At 27.9% G+C, this 27524-nt stretch overlaps 1 protein-coding gene across 6 annotated transcripts in view; it reads right to left on the bottom strand.

The window, feature by feature from the left end:
• Positions 1-1029: 1029 nt before the first annotated feature.
• Positions 1030-27524, bottom strand: part of LOC107455934 (TATA box-binding protein-associated factor RNA polymerase I subunit B) — a 32493-nt gene continuing 5998 nt past the window's right edge. For 4 of the 6 annotated variants that reach the window (XM_016073663.4, XM_071179546.1, XM_071179544.1 and 1 more), the window contains exons 4-14: positions 26578-26690; positions 26370-26496; positions 25213-25371; positions 19745-19875; positions 17484-17580; positions 16210-16342; positions 11223-11376; positions 8158-8201; positions 7798-7894; positions 4972-5069; positions 1030-1848 (exon numbers count right to left, since the gene is read on the bottom strand). In XM_016073663.4, coding sequence (XP_015929149.1) covers positions 1328-1848; positions 4972-5069; positions 7798-7894; positions 8158-8201; positions 11223-11376; positions 16210-16342; positions 17484-17580; positions 19745-19875; positions 25213-25371; positions 26370-26496; positions 26578-26690 — 1674 coding nt within the window. In that variant the 3' untranslated portion in view covers positions 1030-1327. The remainder of the gene's footprint in view (positions 1849-4971; positions 5070-7797; positions 7895-8157; positions 8202-11222; positions 11377-16209; positions 16343-17483; positions 17581-19744; positions 19876-25212; positions 25372-26369; positions 26497-26577; positions 26691-27524) is intronic. The other 2 variants (XM_071179548.1, XM_071179547.1) reach the window with 2 other exon arrangements.

The following is a 27524-nucleotide window of genomic DNA, read 5'->3' on the forward strand; positions in this document are numbered from 1 at the left end:
GTTTAAAGTTTTTATTGCTAAGGTAAATGCTTTCGTTTGCTTAAACGAAGATTACCTTCAAGTTGAATTATGAGTTGTGCAAGTATTGCTGCTGAAAGAATGTGTATTTTCATATTCGCGCCTGTTCTTAGTTTAAAACGCATGTTTTTTGAGTTGTGCCACTATTGCAGCCCATGAGTGATATGCAGAGAGTATTATTTCCTAAAACTTTGTTTAAAATAATTTTTTCTGTCAATAATTTGTTTGTCACATGAAAATCTGTCCACTTTTTTTTTTTAGTCATAAACTACCATACCCAATCAACTTTGCTAGATTTCCAAACCTCTTTAATAATCCGGGCCCGGCTAACAAATTCCAATACTCAGAATAATTTTCATTTCCTGGATACTGGGTAACGCTCACTTGATGCTCGACACGACCAAACATATTAAGTTTCCAAAAAACAATTTTCGTTTGTATAGATCAGTTTCAAAGTCACTTAAACTAACAGATTTAAGCATAACAAATTTTACATCATTAATAAATCAGATTAAATAATAAATAGAAATGAAAGATTATGATTCATTGAGAACAAAATAAATGTATCTTCAGCAGGAACTAATTAAGAGTGAAAAACAATAATTTAAAAATGTTCTTATTTTCACTTAAGACAATGAATATAAAATACAATTACAAGCTTATTTGAGAAAGTTTAATTGTATTTTCAGTATAGACTTATTTGCGCATAACTTGAACCAAAGCGCGTCTGAATTTAATGAGAAACCGGTAACTTTAAAATTATCTTCAGAGAATATTTCATACTCGTTGGCTTATTATAAGAATCGACTGTATCTTTATCCCTATTAAATGCTTATATTAAAATTAAATGGTATATACCTAACACTATAATTATTTTTTTAAAAAAAGAACTTAATTTTCTGAGTAAGGTAAAAAAAAAAATTGATTGAAAATAATTTAAAAATTCTATTCATTCAGTGTCCATTACATTAATTTGTTTTGTGAATAAAAATAAACTACAATGCACAAAACTAAAATGACAAAATTTATTAAATGATTATCATCAATACAATTCTATTTACAGTAAAATCAGATATGTACAATTCTTAAAAAACAAATATCACAGACTAAGTGATGCCCCAATATTTGCAGAGCAAAATATAATGCTGGGTGGTACACATTTTTTGGACGAGGTAAAAAAATTTTGGCCCACTGCCACAAGAAAAATGAATTAGCTTTTGAGCTCTGCAATGAATTCAGTTTTTATGTCAAGCAACAAGAGTATGTCACCTGAACTCTGAGCCATAGGTTCAGGCAACTATTTAGTGAATCAATCTTCGATTAAAATTTGTTCTATAAATCTAAGCTCTTTATAGAAAACCTCCTTATCAAACTCTATATATTTACACATGAAATTGAACAACCATTTAAATGACGAGGAAAAATCATCTTCCCGCTTTCTATTTTGGAATCTTTCAAGTGGACGCGGATGCTTAATATACCAATACTTTTTAGAAGTCCTAGTAACATTTTCAAAGTAATTCGTTCGATGAGTTACGTAAAGGAGTTTTACTGGTTCATACAAGGATGAAAGCAATAAATCAATTGGCTCATCAGTTGTTGCAGAAGGTCTGTAATACAATCTGTGATGAGAAAAATCTTTATTTATGAAACTGAAGTCAATATTTTCAGTATCTTTAAATAAAGGCAATCTTTTCCAACCATTTACTAAACACTGTAACTCATACTGAAGAGGAAAAGATGTGGGATTTCTTTTAATGGAAGTGTCGGAAATTAAGCCCTCAAACAAAGCTTTAACTTCACTTCTGGAGGTAAGAAAATTCATATAATCTGAAATGAAATTTAGACATTAAAATCAGATAAAATTGTACAAACACTCTCAGATCTAAAACTGAACTAAACCAAATTTTAAACAGCCTACTCTAGAACAAGAACAAACTATTTAGAACAAACAAGATTTTATGAATGATAGCAATCAATCTTGACATTCTTCAGTAATGTAATATGCCAAACAAAATGATGCTTGGAAATGTGGAAAATTTTGTTTAGTATTCTAATATTTCACTTCAAATAGTATGTTTTGATATAATCATGTTGGGAAAATGCAAGAACCTGTTCTTAAATATCTTAACAACTTTTTTTCTAATTTTATTGCCCAAAAATGAATTAATTTTAAATTATAAGCAGTTAAACCCAAATAAAAATACAGTTTTACCAAAACTATGGGTTTTTGACATGACTGTAAAAACCATGGTAAAAACTGTCATGTGTCAAAAACTTGCTAATCCTAGTTCTAACACATTCAGTTCAGGTAAATTTGTAATCAAAGAAGAATTTTAACTCTTTTTTAGTACTACAGTAGGGAACCGATTATCCGGAACGATCGGGACCATCGCTATTCCGGATAACTGATTTTTCCGGTTTTCTCAATCGCTACAAAAAGCCGTTTTTTATTGTTAAACCCAACTAAAAAAAAAAATTGGAAATAATCTTAAAAAGAGGAAAAAACGATAAGTAATACACTAATGATTATTTCCAAAATGATGGTAAGGTAAACATCTTTCAAAAAAGAAAGAAAAATCCCAAAATCTTATGAGGAATTTTTTTTTTAAAATGGGGGGAAAATTTATTGAATTTTGTTCCGGTTTTCTGAATCATGGATAACGGGTTCTGTACTGTATCATATTCTAAACGTCTTATATTTTGCATTAATTTATGATCAGTAATAATTTGAGCAGGATAGAGAGCCTGTCCACACACATAAGTAAAGCATTCCAACAACAGCATGCTGTAGGCCAAGGCAGTAACATAGGTTAGGACTCCACAATTTCGAGACCAATGGCATGATTGTGGCAGCATGAACAGCACAGCGTACAGGTCGCCTATACTTCCCAAACAAGCTGGTAACTACCCATCGATCTGAAGCTGGGTGGGCTTCAAGTTACCACTGAGGATAGAACCCCAGTTCTATCTTCACAATGTGTGTACATAAACGTTGGTTTAGAAAGTTACAAAATTTTAACGTATATTTCAGAAAATGAGGCCTAAATACAGAGTTTCTGACTAATCCCAAAAAGTAGGCAGATATAGCAGGGCAGTTTAGAGCAGAGGCAGGTCCCAGGAAACCATAGGTTTCTAAAGGGTTTTTACTATAAATCTGAACTTTTTAGTGGATAAAAAACTCTGTAGTACTCTATAACAATTATTAATTTTTAAAAATATCTTTTTCAACACCATAATAATTTAAAGCTTTCCATAATTTGTAGCAAAATTAAGCATTCATTTTAAGAGTTTAGTTAATTCGAAAAGTAGTATGAAATAAATACTGAAACATAATAATATGAAACTTTTTTTTTATATATATTGCTTTATTTTGCTTTTGTACGTGAAGAATGTAAATATGAAAGAGTCCAATACTAAAGAAATTAAGTCAACTAAAGAGACTTAAGCATGTTTGGTTTTTATGTCAGAATTTTATTACAAAGCAATAATATAATTTAAACAATTTTGTAGAAATGTTATTTTTGGAGCCATGTAATGTGCAATGACATTCGTTCAGATAAATTTTGTAGCATGGTAGGTAAGTAGGTTTACGGTAGGTTTTGTAGCAAAAACATATTATAAATAAAATAAAATTCAATACTCAACAGAATAATAGAATAATCTAAAATCTTAATATTACAAAATAAAAGTAATAACTGCTTTTAAAAAATTACAAATAAACTAGGGTTTCTTAAACTAAAAAGTTTGGGAACAGCTGGTCTAGTACGATGATTTTTATTTGTTTTACAGCAGTTAGGAATGGCAGTTTCTAATTAATGGAGCAATAATTTTATTCTTAACCATAGAATCGAAATTATTAATAAAATATTTTGAGGTTATTTCAGTTCATGCATTATATTATATGAATTATAGATTACTTTTATAATAAATTAACATAACAAACTTGTATCAATGTTAAAAAAGATTAATACTACATATTTAATAATTCTTTTCTTTTCATGATGCTCTATTTTTATTATGTCCTTTTAAAAGATAATATAATGCTATGGGCAAATCTTTTAAAAATAATTAGCTAAAATCAAAGAGATGTCATACGTAACAGAAAACTTATCATGGCTTTAAATATACTGTACCAAACTAACTTAACAAAAAGTTATTTAAGGTTACTTCGATAAACATTTACTGTACATCCATAATTTTGAAGCATACACTCATTCTATTGCCAATGTACAAATTAACAATTTGAAAATGTTCTATGCCACTAATCTGAAAATATACATTTATAATTAAAAGCAATGGCCTAGCTAGTGAGGAAAGGGGGGGGGGCAATCTGACCCTGTACACAGCCTCAGAGGGATGCCAAATTCATAAAAAATAATTAAAATGAATTACAGGGTAAAATGCTTTTCTCCTTTAAAAATCCTAAATTTTATTTTCTAATTGCGGGGTTTTATAACTCCTTAAATTTGTATTCAATCTACCAAAAAATTGAGCAGATGATTTAAAATATTGTAGCTTGTTTTGCACAAAGTTTTTTTTTTGCTGTTATTTTAAACAAATTGTTGTAAACAAATGCTTACAATTCAATAAAGAACAATAAACTTAATCAAAAACATTTAAGTGTAATAGAAACTACAGTCGTTACTAACACACTGTTAAACTTTAAACTGAACAAAATGGAAATTTATGAATTTATCGAGTTATTTTGCTTTAAATATAAAGTTGCAAAATTTTCTTCCATATAAATTTTTTTTTTTTTTAAAAAAGAAAGAAAAGAAGAGAAAACACCTTACACCAATGGATGTTTTTTTCAAGACAAACATTTTTCTCTCTTAATGCCATTCAACAGTAAAATTAGTACAGAAAAAAAGATATTCTTACAAACTATACTTATTGGTATTTTGAATAATATAGCCAATATAATAAAACAAAAAATGTGCAATATCATACTTCTTGTAGTATGTTCAGAACGTAATTCTTCCTGAATTGAGAAAACTGGATGATAACCTCCATTAATTCTATCGGCGCTTAAAGTATCAAGAAGATTCCTATAAAAATATTTATTTATCAAAATTAATTCTGCTGAATATGAATAAACTTATCACGCTAATAATACAATTACATTTAATCTATAAAATTTAAAGATTTTAAATGATCATTTATTTATTTATCTAGAATTAATATTGAATATAATTAATATATCATCTGACTGTTTGAATTTGTATATTTCACTTTTTTCTCTTTGTAAAATTTAATTAGTTTTAAAAAAATTGTTAAAATGAAATTATTTTAATTTTCCAAACTGTTAACGAGAAAACTTCCAATATATTTTAAAACCATTATCCGCCACTTTCGGGAGTAGAGGTATAATGTGCGGAAATCAATATTATAGAACAATTGGGAAATCTTTTGAAGATGGATTTTTCAAGGGAATGATTATTAAATTATTAGTAAAATTACTAAAAATCAGCAGTGAAAAAAAAAGAAAGAAAAGTGAAAGACCACTTACAATTATTTTTTAAACATAAATTATGATATATCAGGAAGAAAAAGAAGATAATTTTTTTTTTCTGTTCAATTGCCAAAATATACAAATGAGTTACAATACTACTGTAATATTCTGATTCATCATAGTCAAAATCATTAGATTCTGGTTTTCAGATAACCAATGTTGCATGAATTAGATTCGATTGCAAGTTGTTGTTTCTGATGTTACTTGCCAATACCAACAAGCCTACTACTGCCTTGGTGAAACCATGCGAATTTAAGGCAGAGTGTGCGTTTATTGTTTTTCAGTGGCGCCCTCTATGGCTAAGAGTACACCTTTAGTCACATACACATCGCAGCCTGTTCATAGGGCGGACCCATTTATACATTCATTCATAAATGGTAATTTTGACCTGAATCAGAGTACAACCAATCTTCAATTCAGTACCTCTAAAGGTATTATTTGTTATGGGAATATGGAGGACTTTGTGATCCAACAGATTTAATGTGCAACAGCTACCATTTACTATGCGGGAAGTCTTCGGTCGGCGGGGATCTAACTCACAATCCATGGGGACATGGGTTCAATACCCTACCAGCCAGGTTATTACGGTTCCTTAATTGCAAGTTTTTGGTATAATGATAAAAAGTTTATTTGAAATTTGTTGTTATGGGCATCTCTTGGAAGTCATGAGGAATTTTCCAAAAAAATTATTTCTGACAGTTCATGAATATATTACTTTATTTCAAGCACATTTATCTTTTCTAGCTGTACAGTAGTGGGAAATAGTATTGATACATTTATACATCTATGGAGATACAGTTGAATTATATGTTTAATAAACCTGTAAGTCATAACATAACTGCTAATTTACTAAATTAGATATAAAAAAATAAAACAATATTACTAGATTTTATTGTACAGGCATGAAAATTCAATTAAATACATGCGTCATTTTTCGAAAGACATCATTCTTTTATAAATGTTAGCTCATTTACACTTTTCGTTTTGCCATACATATATTTTGACACTTCTTTAAATATTTGAGCATTATGCTCATTTTAAAACCCATTTATAGAATGAGCGAATTTTACCGAGGAATTATTCTTAGGTTAAACTATTTCTCTTTGAAAAAAAGATTTCATTTTAACAATAAAATTAAGAACTCTGTACATTGTGGGTTTATTAAAAGCTATACAAATATTTAAGAAATAATATACCTTTTTTTGAGACGTTATGGTGCTCTGTATTTTTTTGGGTATAGAATATACCCAATTTTTTTTAAAAACAAAAGTTGAAAAAAAAAAGGATAAATACGATAGTTAGCTAAACTGTTTTTGCAACTAAGAAAATATTTAGGTATCATTAACACACCTGACTGTCACATTCTAATTTCTAACCCTGCCTTCACGCATTTAAACTAGAGTTCTGATTTAAATAAAGTGCTAATAATAATAAATAAAAAAATAATCAATAAAAAATGTAAAAATATAAATGTTTTTAATGTATTTCCAGGTTTATCAAGCTTGGCATCTTGATAATTTTTTGTGATATTATACATTATTGTTAAAACAGGTTTTACTGTATCTTAAGGGTGTTTTTCAAAGCTCTTATACAAAGGGGAAAAAAGAAGTCTCTGAACTTAATGTTTTAAAAACAAACTGCAAAAAAACTCGACTGAGATTATTAAAATACTTTTTCTTTAAAAAGTAGTCAATTTAACAAAAGTCTTCTATCTAGATGAAAATTCGTAAAACCAACAAATATTTCTAAATTTATGCAAATTTTTTGGTCCTAAGTAATAGTGTCAGCTTCTTCGAACACTAATAATAATAAATAAAAAAAAAAAAACTAGAGTAGCCTCTTTATATTGACATTTAATACCATCATTATTATAGAGGGCACCAGCTAGAGAGAGATGAAACTTAACAATTATGAATGACCTTTACAGACTCAAAGTGATGTTTGTATCCTGGAGAAAAAAAAGTAGGCAAAAGAAACTGCCTCACATTTTACAGGGTAGTGAGGGAGTTTTAGGGAGGAGTAAAAGAACATTGGCTACCAATACTTATTAACATGGTGTATATATATATATATATATATATATAATTGAATCATAAATCATAGATATTGTATTAATTCTGAAAATAAGCCAGAAAGCACATGTTTTCAGTGCCTTTTTTCACTTTTCCAAGGTACAATTTAGCCATAAAAGTTACAAAAGTTATAAATGCTGTTTTATATGGTGTAACTTTATATGATATAAATTTAAAATTATTTATACTTACATAGCTGCATTATTTTGAGTAGTATAATGTTTAAAAAATAAAAATTCTTTTAAAGACATTTGCTTCTGCCAATCTGTCCACACAAAATATGATTCATCTATAAAAATATTTGTTAGACTATTAGAATTAAAAAAAAAAACCCTCAGAAATAACGCATTTTAAATTAAAACAGAAAAAGACAATAAATTTTACAAACAGTACAACATAACATATGAGAATGAAGTAATGCTCTATTGATATGTTCTACAAATGAATGATAAAGAGAATAGTAGCGAATTTCAGATAAGCAGATTTTTAAATAGCACACGTTTTACATACTAAATTTAAAAAAAGTTTTATGCAATTAACTTAATGACTTACTTTCACTAATGGAGTTCAATTTTGTCATTATTTCACTGTGTTCCCTTGAATAAAAAATGAAACATATGATTAAAAAATAAAATTGAATTATTCTGTAGTTTACTTAAAACTTTTAAAAAATTTGGAATGAAAACAAATGGGATATAAATATTTATTGGATGAATTAAGATACTTCAAGCTTTGATTTAATGAAAAATTTTTTAGAATTTTTGAACGAATTATTTTAGAATATATATGTAACACTAGAAAGGGAAGGGCATAGAATTGCTCAGTTTTAAGCATTGAACTTAAGAAAGATATAACTACAATAAGATAATATAATATAAGATAATATAAATAGGATAAGATTGATAAACTATGTGATTAGATTTTTTTCTTTTTTTTTTAATTAGATGTTATGCAGACACTTTCAACTAAAAAGTAATGAAAGTCTAAAAGATTTGTTGATTTTACAAAAGTTAGTGATAATTTTTCCTTTCAAAAAATAAAATCTTAATAGATAAATATCCTGATACCTTTAAGAAAGTAGAAAGACCTATCAATAAACAACAAATTGAATGAGCTTAAAAAAAAAAAAAACCTGGTTGTTTAAAGCAACGATTTCTTCTTTTTTTCATTTCATTAAAAACAAAAGGTTAAATATTATTTTAAGCCCTAAGTATAACATAATTAAACCATAAAAAAACATTTCACAGATATCTTTTTTAATTATTGATTAATATTTTGAATAAAAAATTCAAAAATATTCACTTTTGTTTCATAAATATTTGAATATGATAAAAAAAAGTAAAACTAAAATTTTTAAATAGGCTTATTTATTGCTTTTAAACTTAATTATTGCTTCAACAAGCAAATAAGCATTTAATATCTAAATTTTACTTTAGTAACGAAAGAAGAAAAGTTTCCCCCTTAATAGTTAGTATGATAGTGATAGATGAAAATGTCATATATCAGCATTATTTACATTAATGTCATTATTTGGTAGCATACATTTTGTGACATTTATGTCAATTAATTGTTGAGAAGAAATTTTATTTTTTTATACAAATTACATAAATATTATACAAATTTCAATATAATAACATTTAAACATAAGAGTATTTAATCGTAAAATAATATTTAAAACTGAAAAGGGAACAAATATAAACACATGGTTGCATAAATAAAAAGATATAAAATAAAGATAAATTTTAGTTCTAAAGGTTAGCGGACCCCCCCCCCTTTTGTTATTTATTTTAACAAAATGGGACTTTAAATACAACAATATTCTTATTGTTGTACTGCAACGTTAAATAAATGTGAGAAAAAAAAAACTTCTAAATGAATTTTGAATATTGTTTCTTAAACCGTTTTTTCTTTTAATTTTATTTTTTAAATATAGTATAAAAATTTGCAATTTAAAAATATTATAATAATGAATATAAACATACTTCATATACACAATACAAATTTGTTTACCCTAGTAATGAAAATTTGCTCACTTAAATTTATCTTAAATATGTATTTTTGATGAAACTTATCTAAAAATAGAAAAATTATGCTCATTTAGAGTAATACACATTCCTATTAGTAATTAAACTTAAAAACTTATAAATGAAAAATTTACTTACAATTTGGATTAAAAAAAAATATTTAGTTTTAACAGTGGAATAAACCAGCCAACCTTGCTTCATAATAAATTAAAGTCAAGACAAAAGTTAATAAAAAGCAGTGATATCAAGAAATGCTAACATTAGATTAAAGTTCTCAGTTAACAGAACCCTTTAAGTAATAGCTTTCTATGGTTCCTTTAAAAAGCATGCTAAATTTGTTAAATTGGCTTAAGTTTTAAATTTTAGTATTACTCCAATAAAAATTTATCTTGTTTCAGATCAGTCCCCATCTAAGAAATTTCAATAATGCTTGAAACTAGTTTTCAACTCTTTTTATGAATTCTAGAGAATACACATCAAAAAGAAGATAGAAGACAAAGCAGTAAAAATTTGTAAGTTTCTGTAAATTAAATTTTTAAGTTTTCTTTAATATAGAGATAGTGCAGATCATCAAAACAACCAAACACTATCTTAATTTATATTGAACTTTAAATAAAGCTTAAACATCTTTAAAAGCAAGATCCAGTATGATAAATATATCAATATTTTACTTAATCAAGTATTTGGCAACCAAGAATTTTTTGTAATTGTTTACAGTTAATAAGTGTAAAAATTAAATTTAAATGTTTTAGTAAATGTAAAATGTTTTTGAAATTTAAACGAATTTCTTCCAATTCAAAAAATTAATTTGAACGACTTATCTTAAAAATTTACATTGCAGTTGGCATTTGTTAAGCCTAATAGGTTATATGGAAATTTTTGTACTAAATGGTAAGTTAATGGCTACTCTTTATCCCCAAATTAAAAACTGACATAAAATGATTCTAAAATAAAAAGAGTTATTTATTTAATTTGAAACTTACCTATGAAATTAAGCTTAAATATTCTGAGTCACACAATCTGTGCATATCAATTCAAAGCTCAGTTGAGTCTAATAATCATGCTAGAATTTTATGTCAAATATGGACTAGAAATTAATCTTTAATTTCATTTCTAAAGTTTCATCGTTTCCCCCTTTCTTTTCTTTAAAATTGTATACTTTTTTTTTTTTTTTTTTTGTNTTTTTTTTTTTTTTTTTGGTTCTATGATAACTTCTACACTTTAAAATTGTATCTTTCTTTTAAAAATTTATCCCACAAAATTTAATTCTCAGAATAAAAAAAGTAAATTTTTTTTTTTTTTTTTTACCATAGGAAATTGTGCAGAGAAAAAAAAAGAAGTTTTCTGCAGTTCCAGTCTTTAGACGTCCGTGCTAAAGCTAGAGTTTCGCCTGATTAAATAAGAGCAACATCTATCCAATGAATAAAAGGTGTTTTACAAGCTTGCAATTTCATAAAAAAGTTTTTTTCTTAGATTATAAATATGGTTTTTCTCACAATATAAATTTTTTGATTTCAGTTATTGAATACAGTAGAACTAGAAAATAACTAATCAAGAAATATTACACAGTTGATGACAAATACTTCAACTTACACTTCAAACTTTCCATCAAGAACAAATAACATCTTTAAAGCCACCATCACAACAGACAACGCTTGAGCTTCATAGGGAGGAATGTACCGTAATTTATGCTCAGGTTTTTGATTTATTTTGTTAATAAGAAATTTCAACACTGGTATTAGATCACCTTTTAAGACAATAAGAACACTTTAAGAAACATACATTTCAAATTATAAATTGTTAAGAGAAATCAAGTCCAAGTTTTATAACTATGAGAGCACTATGGTTAGCACTTATGAGCACTGCTAGAAAAAAGTACATTGGCATTATTTATTTGAGCTAATACAAAGAACATATAAGCCTAAAACAAAGGAAAGTTTTTACAGCTTTCTATGTCAGATTGTTCTAGAAAAAATAGATTACAACATTCATGATCTATGTTGCATTGAGAAAACAAATGGATATTATAAAATAGCACTTTATTGCATGAAAATGAAACTTTATAAATAAAATTTTAAAGTTAAAGAAAAAAGTATGACATAAAATTTTTTTAGAACACAATGGAACAAGGCTTTGAGTGACATTTCCTGAGAATTTAAGGAGCTCTTATCATTTCGGGGAAATCAGCAAGGTGTTGATTTCAAAACCCACACACACACAAAAGAAGCTTTATATGTACAGCTGAACATGATGTGTTTTAAAACTAAAAATAAAACAAATTTTCAGAATATCAAGTGATACTTTTTCGCATTACACTTTTTATTATGAAATTTTTTAAAACAAAATTCGAATATTTCACTTAGAAAACCACTATGGTTAAAAATAAACTTTAATTTTTTTTCTTTCTTATTTAAAATGATAGCAAGTCATTGAACTATGGAAGAATTCTTTCTTGAATAGAATTTAGTAATTTAACAGGGTTCCCACTCTATGATGAGATTGAAATTCAAGGACTTTCCAGGACTTTTCAAGGACCTCAACAAAATTTTCAAGGACCTTAATCTAAGACCAATTTTAAAAATTATTCTCTTCTATTTTACTAGAAGCAACAATGCTTGTTGTGGCAATAATTAATTTCAAATATAATACCTAAATGCTTTGCCTATATAGAGAGAAGAGAGTATATGTATTATGGACTAAAATTTATATTTTTTTAAAAACAACCCTACTGGTTTTACATATTAATTCACAAAATCATTTTCAGCACAATCTATAACTAATGGTAATGAGGTGTTAATGGTGAAATCCTTTAATCCTGTGTATTTCCATGTGAAGGCTGCATGAAAGACAGAGCTAAATCTTAGGTATTCCATATTCCATGACTATTCCATAACCCCCTCCTCTCCTCTATTAAACATCGTTTCTGAAATTATTCATCCATAATTTACACAACCTTCTCTAAATGTTATGCAGCAACAATTCTTTCTGAAAATAAAAATTAGAAGGAACATATCCCATTTTCACCATGTTTAAAAGCATTATTCGTTATGTGTAATCCACAACTGCCAATGAATATGACCTGGTGGGAATATTTCTCTTTTAATTCACACTGAAGCTTCTAATAGAATTTCCAATTGACATAGGGTCCATCCATGGATAATTGAAGTATTTTAGAGAGCTTTTAACCATCATCCATGCATTTGTAAAAAGAGGACAAAATATTTTCTGCAGTTCCATGACCCATAAATTGGGAGGTAAGATACTTAGTGCAAACTTTATTATCAATTCCTTACCATAATGTCCATCTGCTTAGATTGTAGAGACTGATTTAACGTCTCATCAAAGAGTACAGTGTAGCAATCAACATTCTTCAGCTCATTTATAAGAATCCCTTTGAAGTATAGTGCCAATCCAAAGGAGCCCAAATAGGCTCACTTTGTGGCACTACAAAAAAATTGTCTCGCTATACAGCTATCAGCAAACATTTTGGAGAACAATTTACTAATCCCTTCACAGGAGTTACATGAATAATTACTAGTGATGCACTTCAGACTCCAGAGAATTTCAGCATCAAGCACATTCCTTTTGACCAGATAAGAAGACAATGTTACCTCGGCCACTAAAGTTTCTGTTTCACATGGGGCACACGATGTTGAAGGAGTATTTACACCAGATGAATTAGATGTTGATGTCTTTGGAAAAAGAGAACTCAGGGCATGAGACTGCTTTTTTGTTTTACCTTTCTTTCATGTGTGATTTCAGAGCAGATTCTTCCATTTTCGCGATATCGATCTCCTTCATGCATAATCGGCACTTGGCTCTGAACTTCTTTTCGGGCATCGATAAAATCCATTCTTTATAAGCTTGATTATCCATCCATTGGGGATTAAAATAGCACTTCCCAGGCATAACTAGTCTAAACTACATAACACAAATACGAAGCCGTGCCTTTGCGAATACGCTTTACAATAAAGTTTTGAAATGACGCAAACGTAAGGACAAGTGCGGATGGTAAAACGGCAAATTTATTGAAAACTACAAGGTACATATTGTTACGAAATTCGAGAGTATTCCAGTTTCGATAAGAAAAAAGAAGATCTAAGCATATGCGACAGAAGATGAAGTGGAGTCTCGCCCCGAACGCATTGATTGTCTGCTGTGCTCCGCGCGCTTGGCAGACACCAAGATGCTAGGCCCGGTTAGAAACGGTGGCATTTAAAACCACATGAGAGAGCTCGGGAACAAAACATAACGAACGAGAAAGATCCGCGGGTGTTTTATAAAAAGGGCCGCCGGCAGTATTGGACAAATTCAAGGACCTAAGACGTTTTTCAAGCACTTTCAAGGACCTAAATTTAGCACAAAAAAATTCAAGGACCTAAGACGTTTTTCAAGCACTTTCAAGGACCTAAATTTAGCACAAAAAATTCAAGGACTCTCAAGGACCGTGGGAACCCTGNGGAACCCTGTTTAAGCATACCAAATGATCAAAAAATCTGTGGAAAAAGTCCTTTTTTTTTATATGTAATGTTGCTTCCTACCCATATAGCCAAGCTGCAAATGTGAAAGGAAAAAAAAAAATGGATGTCAATCAAATGATTATATCAAATCAAATGATTACAGTAAACTGTTATGTAAGAAATCTAAAATAAAGATAAATGGTTTTTAATACAAATTGCTAATTTTGGTTTTTCTTAGAAAATTGTTAATAAAAGTTTGTTCGTAACATTTTTCATTTAAAGTAGATTTCAATAATAAAATTTCCCTTAATTGACACCAGATTTACGAGCGAAAATAAGTTTGAATTTTTTTACACCATTGAAAAATCCAAATGTTCTACGTGGGTATATAGATAAATGTTTAACAATATGCCTGCAGTACAAGGTTTGATTTGCAAATCATTTCTATATTCTTTTAATCAAGACCACATCTGTGATTCAAGTCTAAAACAATGTGAATAAAGTAAAACTTGAATAAAGCATAAATAAAGATACAGTTTTCTATATCTTCATTTGCGCGTTATTCACAATGTTTTGCTGTATTCCAAATTAGTAAAACCTCTAATCTATTCTTACTTGGATCTAAAATAAAGTGCCTAACATTAATCCATGCAATATAATAATAATTATTTTTCTTTAAATGATGTCTGTCTAAATATATTATTCTCATTAATTTTTGTTTTAGGATAGAAAAAAGTTACTGTAACAGGTTACAAATTTGAAGGAAAACAAATCATTGCTACTGGCATATGCCACTGAAGAGTTCTGATTTTTTGAAGTATTTCTTTTAATTCCATTGTTGTTTTTGTAGCAAATTCTATAACAATATTTCTTTTCACACTCATAATTATTTGCAATTAGCAAGGGAAGTTTTTTTGAGCTAAGGACCAATATTGTCAAAACAACACAGCATAAGGGTAGGTTTTGTTTGAGTAAAATGGAAGTGGAACAACGTTCTGACTGTCTTGTTTTCTAAAAACTACTCAACTTCACAAAAACCAAAAAATATATTATTTCAATTGACCCCTTACTACAGCATTGGGCTACATGTTTTTCACAGTTGATGCGTTTCTTTATATTTCCCTTAGCAGAGAGTGCCATATTGAAATGCACAGATCTTTTACCAGTATATTTTTTATGACAGAATCAGCCAAAATTACATAAAGTCATGTATTTGAAACTGTTGTGACTTCTGCAAGTTCAGAAAATAATTTTTTAAAAAATATTATGTCTTTAAGATTAAAAAGGATAGTGCACGCCTTATTTTATCTAGAAAAAAAAAATAATAAATAAAGAATAATTAACAATAACATGCTTAGAATGATTAAACAAGTGTTACTAACAGTATATATATATATAGAACATGATGTGTTTTAAAACTAAANCATATATATATATATATATATATATATCTTTTGTGGTTTTTTGCAAGTAAGAATATTATTTTAATTTCGATAAAATTAAATACTTTTCAAGTACCCTATCACAGAATTCAAGGACTTTTTAGAATTTTTATTTCTTCCAAAAAATTCAAGGTTTTTCAACAAAAGTGTTTACCAAGTTAAACATAAGAAACTTTTCTAAGAATGAGAAAATAGCTGTGGTGAACCCAGATTTGAATCCTAGAGATGGCTGATCGACAAAATTCTGCACCCCACTTGCATCGACCAAAAATATCCTCAGGGTAGACAGATCATAGACTCCTCTTGCTGCCAAGCTAACTCTGGGAATTTTTACCATCCATGTAATGCAAATGCGGGGTAGTTCCATCAGTCCTTCCAATACTTCATCCAGGAGTTCCCTTGTCTTCAGAATTGGTTTCAAAATCATAAGGCTACAGAGTTGAACATTGATAGTCAGAAGCTGAAAATCAGGTGGACTGTTCAATGACTGTTATAAAATAAAATGGGCAAGACATTTTTTGGCTATGCATCTAAGATTGTGACAGTTGTAATTTGTTCCTTCTAGGACAGGTTTTCTTTGATGCTCTTTTTCCCACAATAACGCATTGTTTTGCAAAAGTTACTCATACAAAACTCAAATTAGGCAATAAAAAGATTAAGTAAAACAAAAATACTAACGTGGTAAGTTAAGATCTTTTACAAAACGTATGGCAATTGGTAGAAGAGGAGGCTGTTTAAACTTCGGCAATTGAAGAAATTTGATTAGTTTGGCAGATGTCGATGAAACTTCTTTTATGTCAAGAGAATGCCACTAAATAAACATAAAAAAGTTAATAAAAGAATCAATAGTATGCAATAAAGAACAGTGGTGAGTTCTCAGGGACACATAATTCACAATCAAAATCACTTGAAGAATATTTTTGCAACTTAATATCAGTATTTTTCATTAGAAATAAATGACAATTGTTAAAAATAACATATTTTTGAACTATATTTCTTTATGGGAGCACTATCATTTCATATTATTTGTTGTTATTTTTAAGTTATGATAAAGCTAAAATTTAATTTTTAAATTCTTTCACATACACACAATTCAGTTTTAGTGATACTCGTGTTTACCTTTCCTTTAAGGAAGTATTATTTCTAATGTAAATAAAATCAGCATTATAAACTAATACATATCAAAAAGAATATTTTGTGTCATATTTAAAAAAAAAATCACTAGATTTAATTATTTAAGGGCAATTGATAGACATTGGTTTTAACTGCTTGTTGAATAATTACTCAAGCAACTGCTAATAGATTTTTTTTTCGTAATCAAATAATATTTTCTTCCAATGAATTATATCTCTAAATAAGAGATTTACGCTATTTTAAATAGAGATTTGCTTTTGGCAAAAAAAAAATGACCTTCGGGTTCGTAATTTATTAAAATCTAGCGGAATTAGTGAAAAAAAGCTATTAATTTTATACACTCTTTTTAGATAACAGATAAGAAAACCTTTTATTGGAACTTTTTTCTTGGGTTTGATTCTTAACACTTTTGGTATAATACTTTTTGACACTAGATTTTACTTGTGTATTTATCTTTAAAAATATTTAAGTAAAAATTAGATTACATGAAATATGACATGTTTTTTCATGCACGGGTTGTCTTTTTAAAAGTCTAAACCTCTCTAGTTTTCAAGTCTCTAAATATGATTAATGTTTCTCCATTTTTGAAAAAAAAATATTTACTTTTCGCACCAGTTTTTAAACATTATTTATTCACATTTACAATACAGCCTCATTGAAAATATGCAAGTTGGAATACAAAATAATTGACATAAAATCACAAGCATTCAAATAATAAGAATTATACGCTTAACGAAAGAAAAAAAAACAGTATTTTTAACTTTAGGATGTACTGTGCACACAAGCTACCATATTATTTAAATAAAAAATTTATTTACCACTTGTAAATATTTCGCATCATATTTTTGCAACTGCATTGAAGTAGGAAAATGACGAGCAATATCATAGTAAGGCACTGCATCCTCATTTACAAGTCTTTAAAATAAAAGAGAAAAACCAATTAGTTTTAAAGCAAATCACTACTGCAACAGCCCAATGTGGGCTAGGGGGTCATGGAGCTATAGGCTCCACATTTATCTGACTGTCAGTATAATTGTGGCCAGCATTGTCACAATTTCCCTTTTTTTCCCAGACAAACTAACTGGTGCCTATTGATTTGAAGACTGGTGAAGTTCAAGCCGCCACTGGGGATCGAGCCCCCCAGTTCTTCACAATGATAAGCCAGTGTCTTATCATATCTAATAAATCATCTATTTAAAATATCAAAATAAAACTTAAGGTGTTCATAATTCTAATACTAAAAAGCATCAATAGCATTAAAGTCAAAATGACACTAAGTTTGGTAAGAAAGGTATTGGGAAAGAAGATTTTGTGAAAAAGATTTAGTTACATAACTTGTTAGTTAAGAAAATATGGCACTGGGAGATGATAACACATGTAAAAATTAAATATGCAAGTGCAGGAATAAACGATAATGATAGCAATATCTATTAGGAATATAAAAGGCTTTATCTTGTTGGGAAATCTAACTCAACGTGAAGGCTTTGAAAGACAACATATATAAAATGGATTGCGATAAACATTCAAAGAAATTTACAATGTCACTGCATGGGAAATGTAGTGCATCATGTGATATATAAGAAAAGTAGCTGCATTGAAAAAAAGTTTAGCAAAGGGCAAAATTTCAGTAAAGAGTCACGTCGAATAATTTATACCAAGCATTCTTTGTAACTGTTCATGGGTAATAATAGTAAACTATTAGCGCAACAGCACAGTTTTGTTTTATTCATGTCTTTTTCTATTGTGTAGCCCTGCGTAGAATTAAATTTATTTATTATTAAATTTAAAAATTATTATTTTTGCATAGCTCAAAAGTTAAAAAGCTTTACAACCAAACTTTTAAATTATCAATTGCATGATTCTGAGAATTCTTTTTTTCTCACATTTTATAAAAACATTTTGTTCCCTTCAACTGTAATTTCTCCCCTAAAACTATTTTGTGTATAAATTATTATTATTTTTTTTTTATAGTTCACATTCATTGATAAACTGAAGAAATACACTGGATATTCATAAACATACTCTTTTTAATCCCCACAATAATGAAATTCACACATATTTGCACATGCAGGTGCTATTACTTTTTTTGTTGTTTTCGATGTTTTTTTAAAATTTTTTTCTTTCTGTTATTATGTTATGCTATGGGTTTTATGTATTTGAAGCTTATCTAGCTTTCTATGTATTATATATAGATATCAGGGGTGAATGTGAGCCCAACTCAAAAATCCTGAAAATGTTTCGAGTATAATCATTAATGAAGCATTTTAAAAAATTAACGTACTCATAAATTTATATCATTGATATTTTCAAAACATGAAATTCTAAATAAATTACATGCAGCATAATTTAAACTAATAATTATGTATATAAGATTACTTTTATCTCTAATCAAATTTTTTATTCTATCAGAAAAAAAAATATTTCCAAATAAAAGACATGCCAGGTATAAATTCTAGTTCTAATATTTTTAAATAAAATATACAAGAATTTTAATACATAAATGTGATCGATGATTTTGTGAAACTTCTTGACCTTGGATTTCTGGAAATATATATATATCTCTGATATATATATATTATAACAGCATGGTTGAGTGTTCTGGCACACAGGGATTGAGGTAAGACGGCGCTCATAAACACTCTTTATGTCCTATTCTTAGAGATTGGGAGAGCTTCAAATCACACTTTAAAATTGATGTGCTTGAGTACTTAATTTTAAGGAAAGAAATAAAAGATTGTCCCTAACATAGGTTATGTCTTACGGAAAAAGGGAAACATTGGTAATTACAATTGGTCCATTAAATAGGTCAAGGGAATACTTCAATTATTGTGCTTGATTAAGGGAAAAACTTAAAAATGATAATTGTAGCCTTCTTTAATCTTAATTTACAACTAAATAATTGTGAGAACTAGTTTTATTTTGAATAATAAATTAAGGAAATTTAGATAAAGAAATAATAAAAGATTTGTTAAAGTCTATATATATATATATANTATAAATATATATAAACATTTCTCAGTTTTTAAAAGAAATAAATTTTTTTTTTATCAATTGCAATATCTCTTAAAAATAGTTTTACCTGAATAAATCAAAAAGTAGCATCTGATCCTCAGTATATAAAAGTCCCAAATGACAAAAGGACAAAGTTTTAACAAGAGTCATTTGAGAAACACAATATTTTTGAGATTCAAAAGACCGTCTTTTAAGAGCCTGAAAGAATAGATGCAAAGTTTATAATATGTGGTGAACAAGGACAAGGCATAAAGAACATAGAAGACAAAAAAGGTTACAAGTCTTCTGATTTTGAATAAAGATATAAGGTGAGATCATTTAAAGAACAAATAAGCAAAATTCTTGTTTCAAATTCAAGAACATGAATTTGGTAAATTTTGTTCACAATAAATTTTTATGATGACATGGAACAAGTTCTGATCACACAATCCAATTCTTTTCTCACTTATTGTGTTTAAAAATAAACATTAGGAACTATCTAAAACTGTATTGTTGAATATAAACAGATGCTTCAAATTAAGATAGGATTTACTTGGTGCTAGATATGAATAATGCTAAAAAATATGTATAGAGCTCAATTAATGAACTAGAAAGATTCTTCATCATAGAATTGAAACAACATAATCTATTGTTATCTATAACTATTTATCTATACTATGTCTAATTTTGTGGCATTATTTGCTCTTTACCCACGAGTAATGCACAAATAGCAAATAATGACTGAGGATGCTTCTTATGTTAGAGGCATTATTTGAGCTTTACTTACATTACTTAAGAGCATTACAGAAAATATTATAAGAGGAATAAAACTTTTAATAACAAGACGAATTTCTAGCTACTTTGATAAATTATTTATCTTGCTACTAAATTTTTATCATTAACTCCTTATTTTGCGATAAATATTCCATCGAAAATTAAATACAATCTTTAGTTATCAAAGTTTGTAAAAAGAATCATATAACATTGGAAATTTAAGTTTCAATGGTGCACAAAAAGTTCAGAAGTGCAGCTGAAATGATAAATGATTGCAGCATAAATGATTGACAGTAATTTTAATAGTTTAACAATTCAATACTTTAAATTTCTATTGATTAAATTGAAGATTTTAATTTTTAGGAAAAAAAAAATTCATTTCAGTATTATACTATTTTAATTTGCCAATTTACTACATTAAAAAAGCCGGCTAGGCGGCTCAGTGGGCTGTTTCTCTCTGTTGTGAATATGGCCCACCCTATGAACAGGTATAAGTGACAATGTGGTGTGGGTAGTGTTGCTCGCCTCTGTGACTTAGGTTCATGAGGAGTAAACTGAGTAACATCAAACGAGCAATATTTCTGGCATCTTCAGAGGTGAAGAGCGATAGTTCAGTGCCTGCCGCTATAAAAAAATTAAAGCATACATCGAAATTGGGATTTTAAAAAAAAGCTAGTGAAGGTTTTTAATTTTTTTTTCTTCATCTTTGAATTACTTGCTTTACTTTTTTTTTGCCAGAAATTTAAATCTTGCTTTAATTTCTCAAAAGCAGGATTGAAGATTTTGAAGAAAAAAATTTTACCATTAATATAATTGATTTTTTCTTTTATTTATTTAAATTGGATATTTTTTTAAAGATACTGTAAGAACTTTTGCTAATGATTAGTTAAATTTTATAAATATAATTAAAATATTACAAAAAAAAAATAAATAATAACAATGCATTTTGAACTATATCACTGCTTTAAAAATTGATTCATACATATATTTAATGCATACAAATGTATATACAAATGCATATAGAATGCATCATTATCAACTACAAAAACACACACCAAAATAAACAAATCACATTATTTATTTCACAGATTTCTTTTTTTTAAATTTTTGAAATGTCTAAGTGTGGTGTTTTATACCTTAAAATTTTGAGGAGCATATGGTGCATGTATACATGTATGTATGTGTATATATATATACATCAGGGTGTCGCCGAGAGATGGAAAATAAGCAGGTTTCAAGCACCAGGGTATACCTAAATATTATTTATTGATACATAATCTTAAAGAGCTAGCATTTAAGTGACACAAAGTCATTGTGCTCCGCAATAAAAGTTAGGGAAAATCTTGCAAAGTAAATTATGCTTTAGGGAATAAGGGAATCTTAGTAATTGTAATTGGTCTATTAAATAGGGCTAGGGAAATAGTTTTTCCCACGTCTTTCCAAAAGTGTCCAACTGTAAAACAATGCATATTTGAATAAAAAATAGATTAAAAGACTGGATGTGAATTTTGAAGTGTGAGAAAGAGCGTTTTGTTTTGAATAATAAATTAAGAAAAGGATTTACAGAAAATGAATATCATAAAAAGATTAATTGAAGTTTTTTATGTTACATATATATATGTAACATCTAAAATAATAGCTAAGTAAAATTAAAGTGATCTTAAAACTAAACCTAATAAGAATTATATTTTAATTCTAGAATAGCCTTTTTAACAGATGGGAATTTTAAATAATCTCTTTCACATAATAAACTAAGCACTTTGCGTACATATTATCTTTAATTAAATAGATATGTTATCTTTATTTATAAAATAAATCTTTACTGTGCAGTAAAATGGCTTAATGAAACAGAAAATCACCCAAGTTAATAAATATTTTGAGATCTTAATACAGCTTCATCTGGTCTTATGATTAGGGCTGTAGATCTGTCGCGGCGTGGATTGCCGCGAAATTGTCATCTTTTTTCCTAAAATCTGTGAATTTCTCAATAAGTCTTGACTTGCGCGAAAATTGCTTAAAATGTGATTTTTTTTTTCATTTTTCATTTATTATTTTTATTAAACAGAATTTTTTTTATTTTCCTGAACCTTAAATTGAACATGTAAAATTGATTAGATATTTAGGGGAGTGAATTAATAGCAAAATGACATGAAAATAGTTCAGAGATAAGACATAATCACAATCCTGTCAAGTAAGGTGGTCTTTCTACACTTAGGGAGGGTCATTACCTTCCTGAAGTCAGTAAGAGTACAAAAGAAATTGGAATCACAAAAGAAGGAAAATGTTATAAATCAAATCTTTGACAGAAAAATTGTTATACATGCTATTGCACTGGGCAATGAAATTTCTACTGCCTTTCTACATATCGAGTTAATTTTTCCTAGGCGGCTTCTATGAAGGGGGGGGGGACTAGTANTTACAAAGCAACGGCCAAGGAATTGCTCGTTGGTGAAGGAAAATTGATCGAGTTTTGGAAATCAAAGGCCGAACGCTCCAAAATTGGCAATTGGATGTTTGTCGGTGCCTAAAAACAGCGTTGACGCAGAAAGATCGTTTTCTAAGTATAAAAATGCATTAAGTGATGAAAGACGAAGCATTAATGAGAATAATCTGACAATGTACAATACTTTGTACCAAAATTCTGTTCATTTAAATAAAAATATTAATATTGCTTGAAATTCAAAGAAATACTTTTGTTGTGTATTTTTAGGCTTTTTTTTTATTATTTGCGCAATTTCTACCTTTTGCATCATTTATATAAAATTTTTTTTAATCTTTAGAATTTGTGTAATTTTCATAAATTCCCGCAAATTTGGGGTCTTTTTCCCGCGACAAACTTGCAGCCCTACTTATGATTACAGCTTCCGGTGTTGATTCTAACAAAGAAGTCTGGGTATTATAGATCACATGATATGAAAGAAATAAAAACTATTAGGCTGCACGTTAAAAAAGTGCTCACTTGTCTTTTGAAAATGAAGAAATGAACTTGTCTCCAGGAGTTTCTGCTCCATGTAAATCTTGTGTATTGATTTTCTTTATTCTTTCCCTCAATAAATGCTTAGTAAAAATTATTATGAAATCATTATTACAAAAAAGGAATGTTAAATACTACTGTAAATAAAAATTTGAGGGACAATAGTTAGAAAACGAAATATTTTCGTTTTAATTCTATAAAAAAGGACAACTCAGCACGAAAGCACTACTGTGAAACTACCTCAATTGCAATGATTTCATATATATATACATATATAACAATTGATATCTAAAATATAAATAAAATATCAGTTACAAAGTAAATTGTTATAAAATTATTAGTTTAAACATTTATTGTAATAAATATAATATAAACTAAATTAATTTTTTATTAACCTATTCAGTAATTTCTTTTCTATATTTACTTTCTACTTGGTGTCGCAACCCATGAAGCATCTTATATATTCCATCACCACACATTTCAAGCTTTTTAATCTTCAGCTTTAATTTTATAATTTTTAACTCTCATTCGATCATTTGCATTTTATGATGTTTCAATTCTATGTGATGTCGTTTGCAAATGTAAATAAAAATGGCAGCAATTGAGATGAAGAGGATGATTGGGTGAAGTTTTTCATTGCTGAAATGGAACTGTTTTTCTGTTTAAAAATAACATTTCTTTTGAAATTCAAGCAATAATAAAACTTTCATATGATGAGATGACTATCTGAGTGCAGTTGATGAACCATAACAGCAACCTGCACATCATTATAGTGGCATCATATAACCTGCACATTAGTAAATTATTTCCTAGTTAAATGCTTTTTTAAGAATATATTTTTGTTTTAAACTAATAAAATTTAAATTTATTATAATTTGTTCCAATCAAAGTTTTGATTACTTTAGATATGAGTAATTTCTATTTTTATATAGATAATGATTTCCCCTGGAGAAAAAGCTTTGTTTTAAAATATTTGCCAAGCAACTCGCGGAACTTGGATGCATTATTCTAACATATAAAATATTATAGAGATTGTATTTATAAGCATGTTATGCTTGATTATTTCAATAAAATTAATTAAATTTTTTTATTTTTGAAATAATTATTTTAATTCTACCCTAAGAATTCTTTTAATTTTTGAAAAACTTATTTTAAAACAGTGTCAAGTTCACCTAGTCTCCCACAAAGTTACCCAATTTCACAGCAATTACTTAAAAGTCTTAAAAAAGGTAGTAAATAATATAAGGTGAACTTTTTTTTTCTCGTGCGATATTATAAAGCAGTTTTCAACTGTTAAGTATGCTAAACATGAAGAAATGAACTTGCCTCCAGGAGTTTCTGCTCCATGTAAATCTTGTATATTGATTTTCTTTATTCTTTCCCTCAATAAATGCTTAGTAAAAACTATTATGAAATCATTATTACAAAAAAGGAATGTTAAATACTACTGTAAATAAAAATTTGAGGGACAATAGTTAGAAAATGAAATATTTTCGTTTTCATTCTATAAAAAAGGACAACTCAGCACGAAAGCACTACTGTGAAACTACCTCAATTGCAATGATTTCATATATATATACATATATAACAATTGATATCTAAAATATCAGTTACAAAGTAAATTGTTATAAAACATTAAGAAAAAAAAACATAACAATAACTTAGAATCTTGACACAAAACAATAAAGAATAATAATAATAAAAAAAATAGTACATTTAATCGAATAACAAAGTTATGATGAATTTTATTTTTAAAAACTAAAACACAAATTTCATGACTAGATAAAAAAAAAAAAAAAAAAAATTACTTTAAATTTTCTTGCATGATATGAATACAGAACGCGTAGTCCTTTCTTTTTTTTCACTTCTGTATCCGAAGAAGATTTAGCACTTTCATCACTCGAGACTTCAGAAGTGGAAACTTCAGAAGTGGAAACTTCAGAATTGGAAACTTCAGAGTCGTGTGGCTATAGAGTGAAAAATAAATTTGTTTAAAAAAAAAAAAATCAAATGAAAAAGAATTATTGAACGATGCATTTTCAACAATAATAGTTTTTAATTAAAATATTTGGAAACTAATTAACAGAATAAATTTTTGGTTGAAAACTATCAGTTTAAATAATTTAAAAGTTAAGGCCAAACATTTCAAGAAGACAACATAAAACTTTAATATTGTTATAAAATTGTGATATTGTCATATACATTGTTATAATATTCTTATATACGTTTAAAACTAAAAAAATTTAATTATTTTGGGAGAACAGTAAAACTAAAGTTAAATTTAAAGCAAAACAAAGGTAATTTTTATTATTTTCAACATTTCAAAAAACTATTTTCAAATGCTTGAATTAATAATAAATGCTTAGGGCAAAAGGAAAAATTAATTTTGGCCAAGATTTATTTATTTATTTTTAAGTATGGTTATTATTTTTTCAGGGCGACTGATCTGTGTAGGAGTCAGGGAACTGGCCTTGCATAAGAAGGGTTCTGCTACATACCAATCTAATCCCAAATGTTCTTCTACATAATAAAAAACTTACAAGATAGTAGAAGTAATTATTTTCCAATTAAAAAAATTAGTACAGTAGGGAACCGAATATCCGGAACGGTCGGGACCATCGCTATTCCGGACAACTGATTTTTCCGGTTTTCTGAATCGCTACAAAAAGGCGATTATTGTTTTTGTAGCTACCCCCCCAAAAAATATTTGGAAATAATCTTAAAAATAAGAAAAAACGATGAAGTAATACACTAATGATTATTTCCAAAATGATGGTAAGGTAAACATCTATAAAAAAAGAAAGAAAAATCGGAAAATCTTAGGAGGAAAATTTATATTTATTTATTAAAAAAAAAATTTAGAGAAAATTTATCGAATATCGTTCCGGTTTTTTGGTTTTCTGATTTCCGGATAACAGGTTCTGTACTGTATTGAACAAAGTGAAAATATTTTAATACTAATTACAGCATTTGGAGTCTTTTTTGTAACCCTCTGTTTGCGTTTCCTATGCCATTTTGTCTTCTGAATATAGGGCCTTTTGATTTGTTTAAAATTTTCCAGGAAACCTTCACCATAAAGTAATGCTGCATCCCTGTTAAAAAAATATATAAACTGATAATACACGGCTTTAAAAAAATAATAAAAAAATTATTATCTAAGGAGTGTAACTTGCCGTTTTCCAGAGAATACATTAAGACGAGGGATGAATTTCTCCTTCAAATCAGATTTTATGAAAGCTGATTCACACTTCTGAAGATAACGAGCCCATAAGTAAAGAACAACAGTCTAAAAAAAAAAAAAAAAACACAAAAACATTTAAATAGTTTGATAATGCAAAATTTGTGGATTAAATGATTTCTCGAGGATCAGTTCTTTCAGGTTTATCGCATTGAGATTTAGGCATCAAATGGCACACATTCTTGTCAAAAACAAATATCTGATCTACAGTTCAAGATCCATATGAACCATTCAAGTCATCGAGGAAAGATCTCCAAAGACTCTTCAGAATACGCACCTTCTGCGCGATTTCAGAAGGTAAGAATATTAAGGGTGGTTTCTTGATATGAACATGCACCAGATAGCACATCAAGCCATCAAAAATTCATCTAAACAAAAACAGAATAAAATACCTTATTTGAACAAAAAAACTTTCTTCATTAGTTGTGATTTATTATGCTCATTTAAACTTATAAGAACTTTGCTGGCAAAGCCTTAAGTAAAGTAATTTCAATAACCACGCATAAATAATTCAAGAAAAAACTTACTTCTTACAAAAATTTTGGATTTTAAAATCATGTGAAGTTTTAAATTCTGTTAATACAATTCACGACACATAACTTTTAGATTGCGTGAATATAAACTGCAACGCACAGTTACAAGATTGATTATGTAAATATGAAAATCAATTTTTGGTAATACAAGCGTGTGAATATAAATTGCAATATCGTATCTTAAAAACAAGTGAATACCTACTACGCAATTGGATTTTAATGAATAGGAATTGCGATTTACGATTTTTAAATCGAGTGAATACGTAAATCTATGTTTGGTTTTAAAATCGCGTGATTAAGAATTGTGATATTAACAGATTCCAACGCAGTTCCAAATATTCAAAGTGCA

This window comes from Parasteatoda tepidariorum, chromosome 4 (assembly GCF_043381705.1).
Source record: "Parasteatoda tepidariorum isolate YZ-2023 chromosome 4, CAS_Ptep_4.0, whole genome shotgun sequence".
In the NCBI taxonomy this organism is placed as follows: Eukaryota; Metazoa; Arthropoda; class Arachnida; order Araneae; family Theridiidae; genus Parasteatoda; species Parasteatoda tepidariorum.